Source organism: Leptopilina boulardi, unplaced genomic scaffold, assembly GCF_019393585.1.
Source record: "Leptopilina boulardi isolate dan_hultmark-lab unplaced genomic scaffold, ZJU_Lbou_2.1 LbouV2_285, whole genome shotgun sequence".
NCBI lineage: Eukaryota > Metazoa > Arthropoda > Insecta > Hymenoptera > Figitidae > Leptopilina > Leptopilina boulardi.
Window position 1 is genome coordinate 1,152,286 of NW_026137846.1, and position 13,042 is coordinate 1,165,327.

Below are 13,042 nucleotides of genomic sequence, written 5' to 3' on the forward strand. Positions count from 1 at the left end.
ACAACTGTGTTGTCACCCATAAGCAGAGTTGCCAATGACCCTACCTAAACGCAACTGCGCTTGCGCTACAATCACGCTCTTATACGTCGAAAAAAGCGCGCATATATGAAATGCTTAATAATAAGAATACATTAAGAAAGCAATATAAAAACATTTTTACTATTTAATTTATTGCTTTTTGTTAATTATATTGCTTTCTAATATAAATTTTTTTTTTTACACTCTTGCGTCTATAATAATAAATTATTATTATTATATTGACATCTTAATAAATAATGATTTTAATAAATATTGATATTAATATTTATTATATTGATATTAATATTAATAAATAATGATCTTAACAAATAATTAATAAATAATTTGTCTCCCTATCAATGATAATAATAATAATTTGAATAATAATTATTAAATTATCATATTTAGAGTAATAGCTATATACAATATATATAGCTATATATTATGATTTTTTTCGAGTTATTCTTCTCTAGATCCGTAGTTTTTTGCAAAAACAGGGGTACCTCTTGTAGGATTTACTACGGTCTTAGTTGATTAGAAGCTATATATTGCGCTATAATCAACTCTGGGTGCACACAATAAAATAATATTGATAATACCCTTACCCCAATAAAAAAATAATAAAAAAAGGCTTTTTTGAATGAATTTTAAATAATTGTTAAATAAAAAAATAAAAAATAAATAAAAAATTAAATGTTATTGATTTTATTTATATTTTCTTAAATAAAAAATTTTAATATTGCTTTCAGAAAATATATTCCTATGAAGCAATATGAGAATTAAATTATTTTACTAAAAAGTAAATTTTTAATAAACTATATACAATATAATATATACTAGAAATAAATAATATATTTTATGTTAATTAAAATTTCTAAAATTTCATATTTACATTTTTTTACTGTTTAATAAACTAAATAAAAGATAAAATATATAACAGAAAAAAACAATACATATTATTTTAAAACAAGATTTTAAAACTCTAAATTTATATTTGACCAACTAAAAAAATTGAAGCTGCTTTGAACCTCATAACGTACCTAAATAGAGAATAATATTAGCATTTGAAACAAAAAATTATTTGCGATGTGACATTTCAAAGAAAGATAACTATAAAATGAAAAATGTATAATTTTTTACTGAAAATTATTTAAGGATTATTATTCTTATATTGTGAATAATCAGAATATAAGTTAGAAGGTTCCATAAGTTCCAAATGCCTATTATCAATTTCAAAGGAGGTGCAATCTAGACCGCGTGATTGTAAACTAGTGCGAAATCTGCAAATTGCAGTTAGCATATCATTTTTCATTTTATTTCTTTTCTTTGATCGCACATCTGTTACAATTGAAAAGAAACGTTCTGCGCCTGCATTGGAATGAGGCAAACTGAGAGCTTTTATTACAACCGATCGCAAATTTGGAAACATCATCTCACCGGTTACTAAACGCAAATCAATTATTTTTGACCAGAAATTAACTAAATCATTTTTGAGTGAAATGTCTTCCAAGTTATTTTCAAATAACTGAGGTAAAACATTCCATTCTTCTTTTAAATCATGCTCATCATAATATCCGAAATAATTAGCTACATTTGATAAATCAGGAATTTTTACTCTAGTTTGAGGATTCATTGCAATCTCAGGACGCAAGAATGTTAAATTTGACAACAAATTGTCATTTATAGGAAGACGTTTCTGAATATCCAAAGTGACAGATACATAAAAATTTAAACACGTTTTGCGAATCATATTTACAATAGGTAGTTCCATTGTTTCCAAAAATTTATCACATTCAAAGCCCAAAGAAATAAATTGTAAATCTATATGATTCTCTAAATCATTACTTTTAATACTCCAAAACGGTTTACAAAAAACTTCCGGTTTTAAAAAATTTTTTCCCATTTGCCAAAATAACTGTTGGCTGCGTTCTGAAATTTTGTCAACAAGACTGCCTTCTGACTGAAATTCAGCATTAAATGTGTTAAAATAATTAAGTACGTAATTCAAAAAAAGCATATATGCTTTAACTTCCTTATTTGTAAGAAAATTCAAAATTTTTTCAGCTTCTGAAATATTTAATTGTTCATTTATTTCATTGTCATTTAAATTATTATTTTCCGATAAAATCTGATTTTTTTCTTTTTATTTAAAAACTGACTTTTTAATTCTAGGACTTCTAAATTAAAATAATCTGTTAATGCATGCCAATATTTTAAAATTCTTTCAATACAATGCTGATGAGATAACCATCTCGTTGTAGCAAGTTTTAAAATTTTATTTGATTCACCTGAATAAAATTCCTGAATTTCAGTCAAATGAGCAACACGTTTTGCACTTCGCGAAAAATAAGTAGAAATCATTGATAATAATTGAGTGCAGAAACGTGGTAAATGTTTATTGCAGTTGTCTTTCGCAATCAAATGTGACGAATGACAAATACAATTCATTAAAATTGCATCTGGGACATCTGATTTTAATTTTGAAAAAAATGAATTTTTACAACCGACCATAACCGAGGCATTATCACATGCAACGCCGACAATATTTTTTAAGGGAACATTTTTTTTAATCAAATTTGACTTAAAAGAACTATAAATATTTTCTGCTCTGCAGTCTTTAGCATCCAGTTCTATTAAGTCACACAAATCTGTTACAATTTTATTTTCCGGTGAAAAATACTGTGCCAAAACACACAAAAGTTTTTCATCAGTATTTGTCGTTTCGTCTACTAAAACAGAAAAATTAGTATTTTTTAAAGAATCTACTGTTTTTTCTTCAGCCCTTTTACTTAAAACATTTTTTATAATCTGAGAACATTTTGTTTTTTCTAAATTTATTCCCGCAGCAATTTTTGAATCTTTGAAAATTTTTTTTAAAAGAGTTACTACAATTCCTACCATATGGATAGGAATGTTATGAGAAGCAAATAATGATGCTAAAGCTACTTCAGCAATTTTTATATTTCTTTTTAATTCGTCATCATCATTTATAATTTTTGATGTTTCAGTTGCAATTAAAGTTTTCAAAATTTCATTTGCAGCCAAACTTTTCGCGATATGTTTCGCACGAGAGCCATGATTTATAATATTTAATTTTCTTGCTACTAAATTAACATTGCAAACAGCGCAGTATGCTTTTTTCGCGTTACTGTTATTCTGTTGCAACCAATCTTTAAATGGCGAATCCTTTAACCAAGAATTTTGAAATTTTACTGAATTTTTTAGTTCTTTCTTTTTTTTAGAAGCATTTAAATTTTTATGCTTTGCTGAATTCATTTTTAATTTCGTGAGACGAATATTTTAATGAAAATGTGAATTGAATGAAACTGTTTGACAGCCAAATTTATGAATTTATATTGGAAAAAATCACGCAAACGAAATTAAAAATCACATTGAGATAATCAAACGTCAATATAATAAAACGTATTTTCTACTCACAGTACCTCCAATTAATCAGTAGAACACCTCTCCAGCCAGATATTTTTGGAAATTGCAGCGAAATTTTTTTTGCTTTTTTAGTAGCAGAATAGACAGTCTGTCAATAGCAGTAAAACAATTGAAAGCTTTTCTCAAATATATGTATATATGTATATTTGAGAACAGGTTTCGTTTATTATACTAATATACAGGGTTATTTTTATGTTCCGGACTACCTAACATTTTTTTTAATTCCACTATTTTTGTTTAAAAAACGAAAAAAATGGAAATAAAAAAAAATTTAGTGGTTCTGGAACATAAAAATCACCTTAGTATATACTTGAGAAAAATTTCAATTCATAAAAAAGTACAAAAAAATTTCGCTGCATTTTTTTGAAATATATATGTATATATTGATGTAATGTAATCATAGATAATTTATTATCAATAATGTGACAAAAATAATGCCAATAATGTTTTATAAATATGATAAAATTATTATTATTTTTTTTTCTAAATTTTATCATCATTGTCAATATAATAATAATAATAATAATAATAATAATAATGATAATAATTTATTATTGTTAATATTATAATTATATAATACAATAATATTAATATAATATCATTATCATTGTAATTATTATTTCTATTATTTTTATTATAATTATCAATATTATAATGATAATTTATTATTATTGTTAACAATTAATTAATTTTATTATACTTATTTTTCTAATTTTTATTTACATTGTCAATATAATAATAATAATTTATTATTATTTTTATTATTATTATTATTATTATTATTATTATAGACGCAAGAGTGTAAAAAAAAAAAATTTATATTAGAAAGCAATATAATTAACAAAAAGCAATAAATTAAATAGTAAAAATGTTTTTATATTGCTTTCTTAATGTATTCTTATTATTAAGCATTTCATATATGCGCGCTTTTTTCGACGTATAAGAGCGTGATTGTAGCGCAAGCGCAGTTGCGTTTAGGTAGGGTCATTGGCAACTCTGCCCATAAGCGTAGCTTGGAAGCCACTAGTCGTTTCGTCCCGGTCCCCACTACTGGACTCATCAGTAAGGCTACGTAGTGGGAAACCTGCCTTATACGACCATGGGGAAGTGAGAGTTGGATCGTGTATATATGCTACACGCCAAGCAACATCTACACTTGTGAGAGAGCACATGGGTACTTGTGGGGAATGCTTTATGTTCCCCACTATATATAGATATACGGGCTGACGCCATACTTGGCAACCGTTGCTAAGAGGACCGGAAAAGGTTAGTTAGTCATATTAGAGAAATGTTTCAAGTAACACGTGCTGTCATTATCATTATGTAAAATGATAATAAAGTTGTTAATTATATATTATATTTAGTAACAAGTTTTAATTGTTAACCTTTGTTTTATTATCCGTTGGAGAACTATATTATATCTTTATTATTGATACTCATACTCCACACTAGTAACCATCTTAGCTACAAACTATTGTACAAACCGAAACCAAACCTAAACTACAAACTAACTACAAACCGAAAATAATTTTTAAAAATTCTTTCGACATATTGCATCTGGTACTTTTGATTTTCAAAAACTGTTGTCGAATTCTTAATCCGCGTCCCCGAAAACCCCTTAGTAACAAGATTTAAGTGAATTGGATGTATTTTAAAAAAAATTTAAATTTTTATATATATTCGTGTAGCGCTATGTAACTTTTTATAATTTAAAAAATTATGTTTCATTATAGTTTATTAATGGTTTCCTGCATTTTAAAGGTATATAATAGAAATTACTATCACTATCATTACTACACTATAATAAAACATAACTTTTTACATTACAAAAAAATTGACATAATGCTACACGAATGTGTATAAATAATTTAAAAAAATTTAAACATAAAATAACATTAAAAGGCTTAAAATTGTACACAATTAAAGAAAAAGTCAATATGCCACCATTTGCGAAGTCAGGAGTTTATCTTTGTAAAAAGTCTGTTTTGCTAAAATGTCAACGTAGTGTTTATCATACTGTTTTCTATATTAGTGCTTCCAAATATTTATTTTCGTAAGTGTTTTCCGGAGTGGAATTTCCTGCTGAACACGAATATCGTATTTATTTTCAAATTAATTCACGTCGTTCCTTAAAATTTAGAAAAAACTGAAATATGGGATCATGGAGCAAGGATAGTTAGAGCTAATACGGCTCGATAAAATCCTGCTAATTGTTCTTTTTATGTTGATATACATAATTGTACGTAATTATGTACGAAAAACGAAGCATATTGACCAAGAAATTGGTGATCATCTGAAGAAAATTGGTTAAACCTCAGATTTTAGTTCAGACGAATTTTAATGCAATAATTGATATTGAATAGTCTAAATCGAATAAAATAAAGAAACCGAAAATTTACTGTTTTTCTATGACAATTTTAGCATTCGGATTCTTTAAAGATAGTTAAATTTTTTTTTACTTTTTCATTCGTATCTCTGCCGTCCCAACAAGAGTAGCAGTAACTACATTTTGGTTAAGTCACTTATTGGTGGCAGTGGCAGTGGCAAGTAGGTGACTCATCCTAAATGCAGATACGGTTATTCTTGTTGGGGCGGCAGATCTGGTAGGGATTGCACTCTACACCAAAATAATGTATAACAAAATTAAAGCCAAATAACCAGGCTTTCTAAAAATACTACTCGTTTGCAGATACAAATTCAGGTTGGGTTGCTAGATTAGTCTTACCTAACTATTCATGACCCATCCTCCCCTAATTATATAAACATATTTTATTTTTTAAACAAATTGTTTAAAAAGGTAATATTTTTTTTTAAATCATTTTTTTTTTCTAAAAGTTTAAAGTCTTTTGCGTAAAAAACATTCTCAACATTTTTCTCTATTCTTAGTAGGGAAAATGTTATAAGTAAAACAAAAAAATATTGTTCTAATTTATTATTGTAAATATTAATATTAAAAATTTCAAATTCAAAATTTATACATACTTATTTAGCACCACTTTCACTACAATTTACTGAATTTTAAGAAAAATCTGAGACATGACCCCGTATTCTCATATGAAATGCCTTTTGTAACTATAAAAAGATTTTTTTCTCTCTTTCTCAAAAATTTTTTTTATATATAATATAAATACAACGTCCTAAAAAATGACATTTATGTACACTGAAATCAACTTATTTCAAAAACAGCTAAGGGGATTATTTTAAATTTTGCAGAAAAATCATTCAGAAGTGTCACATAATCGAACCCAACAAGAAAATCAGAGGTGCTATTTACTTTGAATAAAAATGTGTTCTAGTTTCTACAAAATGAGATTTAATTTTACTCAAATAGACTTTTTTTAAAAACGGCTAAGGGGATATTTTAAATTTTGCAGAAAAATTATTCAGAAGTGTCACATAATCGAACTCAACAAAAAAATCGGCGGTGCTATATATCTTTGTTTAAAATGTGTTCCCCCCATGCGTCGTTTATAACAATAAAACGGGTTTTTTGAGCATTTATGGTATAAGTAAAATTAATGCAAACAATCTATTTGGAAGGAATTAAAACTAACAGAAAATATGTATGTTTTAGAATGTAGAGATAAGCACTTGGCAGCGTAGAATTGCAGAATTAAGTGGTCGGATAACGGAATTAGAGGAAAACTTATCTAAGGCTCAAAAAGAATTTCTAAGGTCACAAGAAACAAATGTTAAGCTGCAAAGAGACTTACGAGAGAATGTTGCACAAAAAGAAGACCAAGAAGAGAGAATTGTAACTCTTGAGAAACGATATCTCAACGCTCAAAGGGAATCTATTAGTTTACATGATTTAAATGAAAAATTAGAACAAGAACTGCAGCACAAAGAAGCTCAACTTAAGGTAATTCTTACATCTATTTAACTTATATTAGTTATTTCTACATGTTGCAAATTTTGTACTTTGTTTTATTTACTTTTTATAGTTACAAGAAGAAAAAATAAATGCGATTCAGGAAAAATTGGAACTAGCCGAACAAAAACTGGCTCAGTATTCGAAATTGCCTGAAATGGAAGAACAATTAAAATTGAGAATGGAGGCTTTGACCCAGGTGAGGAGGCCAAACCAGGTACGCAGAGGAATCATATAATAGTAATTAATTGGTTTTAAATATTTTCTGGTCCTCTGCCTTTAAATATTTTTTTCTTTTAATTATTTTCCATTCTGACAATAATTTCCTTTTCCAGTTATTTCATACATTCAGTAGAGTCAAAAAGTTTACCCGTAGGGCAAAAAGATATCCCAGGGACAGCCTTGGAATAAACCAAAAAAATTATGGATACCTCAGACATGTCCAGATTGCGACAAATTTTAACGTATTCACCTAGAAACATATTCTGATAGTTAATAAAGTTTTTAAAAACTGATCATAATTGTTATAAACAATTTAGTAGATTAATTGCAAATAGTTTGTTTTCTTAACTTTTAGTAATTGAAAACCACCTAATTTTTTGTATTTGAGATCCAAAAGCAATTACCAGTTCAATAGTTATTATAAACTAATTATTTTTAATTGTTTAAACAATTTATATAAACAATTTTTTTGATTTAAGTTCCTAATTACAAAACTTATGACATATATTGAGCGAAATGTGAAATATTATTAGTCAACGTAAACGACTAATACTTTCTTTATTTAATTTTTACACATAGCCCTATAGGTGAGTAATTTAAACACGAAGTATTGTTAGGTTTTATCGTAAACTTTAGCAGAAGGAGAGGGTTGAATTTTTTTAAAAATGCCATCAGTGAATTTTTGAAGATTTATAACATTTAAACCATTATAAAAATACATTATATTTAAAGAAACTTAACCCTCACTTGCCTGAGTTCTTTTTTTGATGTGAGTGCCTGAGGTGGGTCCGAGGGACCCAGCTGCTTTAATTCAATAAAAAACAAGACTTTAATAGCAGAATATTCAATATTTTATGCTCACATATTGTTTAAAATGTACGTTATAGCATCAGCTTATCTAATTGGATGACGATTTTGAAAAAATATTTTCTGAAATAAAAGTAAATTTTCTTGGTCCGAGGGACCCAGCTCAGGCACGCAAGGGTTAAAAAACCGAATCTGAAACATGTAAAAACAGCGGTACTGTGTATTTGTTAATTAAGGGTTGTTTAAACAATGCTATATGTAAAAATTAAATAAAGTAAATAATAGACGTTTAACTTGACTGATAATATTTCTCATTTCGCTCAATATGTCATCAATTTCGTAATTAGGAATTTAAATCAAAAAATTTATTTATAAAAATTGTTTAAACAATTAAAAATAATTAGTTTATAATAACTATTGAACTGGTAATTACTTTTGGATCTCAAATATAAAAAATTAGGTGGTTTTCAATTATAATCAAATTATGGACAAAATCAAACAATTTTTTTTGTTTGAAAGTATGAATGTTGTATATTACTCATATCAAATTTTAGCAAAATCTATCAAATAAAACCATAAAAAAGCTTTTTTTACTAATTGGATGCTTAAAAATTGTTTAAAAAATAACTCTTAGAAAAATAAAACTTTTGCAAAACAACTTTCGGATCTTATTTGGATTCGAAAATACTATAAAATTATTTATATGACATATAAAAATCTCGCCATAAAAAAAATAGAGGCCCATTTCAGAAATTTTGAGCCTCAACACAGATATGTACTCAACTAGCACGTAATATTACTGTAATATTACAATAACATTACCTGGTAATATTACTTGAATATTACACTGATATTAAAATGTCCGCCTGATTGTGATATTATCGAGTAATATTACTGTAATATTACGGTAATGCTACAGTAATATTACAGATTAATTTAAGTTACTCATAAAGCATCACAATCATAAATATATTGTAAGTCAGTGTGGCTTGTTGGTAAAACTCTGGACTTGTATGTCTTGAGTTCGGGATTCGATTCCCCGGTTGGGTACATTTTTTTCGTGAAATAATATTCTTTTAATGTTACTGCTATATTCTCGTGTATTATTACCTTAATATTACAGTATAATATTACTGTAATGTTACTGTAATATTACAGTAATAATGCCTGAATATTACCGTGTAATATTACAGTAACATTTTCCGGTAATATTACCATGAGGCGGACATTTTAATATCAATGTAATATTACGTGTTACTTGGGTATTAGATACTCATGAAATCTATGAAATATATGGGCAAATCTCACGAGATGGGGACTTTTTGGCAAAAAAAATTTAATTTTTAAATTAGTTGCGCAATGTTTTCTAATATGAATTATCTTTTGTCGACATTTAAGAAGTACATTTTAACCAGAGTAACTAATATTTTTTGATAGCTATATTCGATTTCAACTGATTAAATAATATTTTTGTGATAATGTATTTTTGTACGCTGATTACGAAAATGATAGTGAAAATTGACGCAAATTTGATTATCATGGTGAAAACCATAAAAAACACCATAAAATTATGGTTTTTTGCAATTAACTCGTAAAAAACGCAAAATTTTGACAAATGTTTTTGATAAAAATTGTAGGTCTTAAAAAACACACATTCTATGTGCTGTACATTTTTTACCAAAAGTGACATACGAAACTTATTTTTTACGAGGGGAATTTACTAGTTAAAAACGTTTCCACTTGACTACCGGTATTACACCTCATATTACCCTTATTACTAAGTATTACACGTTAATATAGAGTATATCAAGTTATTACAGAGGTATTACAGAGTTTTTTGCGTTGTTACAGAACTTGTACATAAGAGTTTACACTTGACTACCTGAGTAAATTCCCTCTCGTATTTTTTTAACATTGGTTTTTATATCAAATAAGTTTGCTTCGTGTTCCTTTCCTTCCATCATCCACAGATCCTCCCCAATCCGCGTCCACATAACCAATTAAAGAGTCCTTCCCCTTCTTGTAAAATATTCCAAGATTCTGAGTTCCTTTTAGGTAACGAAGAACTCTTTTTGCGGCACTCCAATGATGTTTATTGAAGCAGTCAACGTATTGTCCTAACACACTGGCAGTGTGAGCCAAATCTGCCACTGTCTAAACACCAGGTTTGACAATTCGCACCGTTTCGAATTAACAGAGATTCGTTTTTCGCTCCGTCTGTAAAGAAGCATTCGTCTTCAACATTACTACTCGATTAATAGCTCGACTTTTTCGCGTTCCTACAAAATTTAGCACGATGCCCAAGTTTGCCAGATTTAAAGCACTTGATTTTAAAATCTTTCTTTGGAATATTATCTTTTTCACTTTTCTCGTATTTATTTTTACTGTTTTGTCCCCCTCGATTTTCCGATCTTTTTACGACCATCGCACTTGGAACATATTTCTGATTTGCTTTTCTTCGAGCATCAAATTCCTCTTCAATTTTAATTTTCAATGTCTCTAGATTTATTATTAAAATGATTGTTGTGATCGCCATCATTTTCGTGATGATCAACAATTGTCGTGATCGTCACCATGATCATTTTCGTAATCGTCCAATTTTTCTTCTACGTTGCTTTCAATTTCAAAGTCAGTGTCTACTTGTAAATTTAACTCCTTTAATAAATCTTGGACCGCAAAATTCAAAATATGTGCGAAGCATTTAAAACGCAAATCTTCGGAAGAAATATCCAGATTTAAGAGTGACTTTAATTCAGAAATAAAGGTGGAGTTAAAAGAGGCGTTATCCAAAGTAATCCCCTGTACTTTATTTTCTAAATATACTCCTTTAGAAATTTATGAAAAGAATTTGCGGTACTTTTTCCAGTATGAGTTCCATATGATGGAATCAAATCTAACGTTATGGACTGTAGATTCCATTTGTCATCAATGTAGTGTCCTATAATTAAATTATTTATTTACAATTTACAAATTAATATAAAATTAATTAATTAAACAAATTTTAATGAAATTTAGATTAAATATTAAATGAAACTTAAATAAAAACATTATTAATAAGACTGTATTAGAAAATGTGAAATTTATATTTTCTTTTATATTTTTTTTATAAATTATGTTTAAAAAATACATTATAAAAGGAATTAGGACCGATCTTAAAGTTTCAAGGCTAAATTTTTATTTATATTAAATAACTATAAAAATATTTAATTAATGTATGATTTTTCGAATCAGTTGAAATTATATACATTATGTTTATATTTAACATTTATAATTAAAATAATATAATATAATATAATAATTAATGTAGTATTTAACCTGTTATTCCATTGAATGATTTTTGTGCTATGGAAGTCCATCCATCTACAGTAAAAGATATTTTAGAAGAGATTATTTGTAACATTTCTTTCACTTTTATTTGTAAGTCCGTAAATTTTTGATCAATCATGATTCGCAGCTGATTACGTTTAGGCAGTACGGCATTTTTATTCAAATAGCTAAAATATTGTTGTGTTATTTCATCGTTGAAAAAATTTATAGGTAAATATTTTCTTGAAATCAATTCAACAGTCATGTCTTCTAGTTTTCTTTGGTTAAACTTCTAAACAATATTAAAAGTTAAATGTTTTTTATAATTTAAAAATTTTTTTTTTTGCTTACTGCAAGGGTGACTGCCATTACCTTTACAGCCGAATGACTAATCATTTGGCTAGAAAGGTTATGACAGCTTAAAATCCTTTATGGAGAAACAATTTATGTGAAGCATAAATTGAATCATGTAGGACTCGACTGATGGCCTTGCATTGAGTGCGAAGGACTTATGTCAGCTATACCATACTAAAAACCCTTTGTATTTTGAACCCTTCCAGATGTTGTTGAAGATCGATCCACGGAACTGCTGTTAAGCTTCTGTCTTCATGGATGAGGTTCCCTTTCGTCGCGCGCGCGACCCTTGCTTTCCCTATCTTCCTGGCCTATTTGCTCTTGGTTCGTGCGAGAGTCTTCTTTGCTTCCTCGAGAGCCGTTCTAAAGACTCCGCATGCGCCGCTGCCTGGGACGTGGGTGGTATTCACCTTGTCACCTACCTTCGCCTTGCATAAGAAGCAGCTTAGGTTCTCCTTACATTCTGTGAACTTGTGACCAGCTTCTCCGCACTTGAAGCACGCAGCCGATCTGTCCTCTTCCGTGCAGTTCCTTCCTATATGGCCGTAACCCAGGCATCGATGGCACCTGACGACCATAACTCTTCTTTTAATTGGGCACGACATGAACCCAATTTTTACTCGTGCTATTTCCTCCAGCCTGTCCGCCTCGTTTTGGTCAGTGACTACCACTGCGAGCTTCATCCCTCGCTTATTGGGTCCAAGGACCGTCACGTTCCTGCTTCCTGGCTTCCCGAGTACTTCATCGAGTCTCTCGTTGACCTCTTCCTTCTGGGTAAGGCAGTCCAGGTCGCGGATCTCGAGTGTAACCCTTCGATCCACCGTCTGCACCCTACCCATGTTTCCTACCGCTTTGACGACCTCCGCGGTGAAGAACTCCCTATTAGAGTCGCCTCCGATTTTAATCAGGAGGTCTCCCCTTTTTGTAGCTCTAGCTGCTACCACCCTCGTATGACAGATGTCCGGATTGACGTCCTTGCGAAGTTTCTTCAGAACATCTGCGTACGTCTTGTCTGAA

General features: G+C 28.9%; 1 protein-coding gene across 12 annotated transcripts in view; it reads left to right on the top strand.

Annotated features, from left to right (window-relative positions):
* LOC127282162 (liprin-alpha-1) overlaps positions 1-13,042 on the top strand; it is a 648,576-nt gene that overhangs the window by 101,306 nt on the left and 534,228 nt on the right. For 11 of the 12 annotated variants that reach the window (XM_051306264.1, XM_051306268.1, XM_051306263.1 and 8 more), the window contains 2 exons: positions 7,040-7,327; positions 7,410-7,553. In XM_051306264.1, the coding sequence (XP_051162221.1) occupies positions 7,040-7,327; positions 7,410-7,553 (432 nt within the window). The remainder of the gene's footprint in view (positions 1-7,039; positions 7,328-7,409; positions 7,554-13,042) is intronic. The other variant, XM_051306272.1, reaches the window with a different exon arrangement.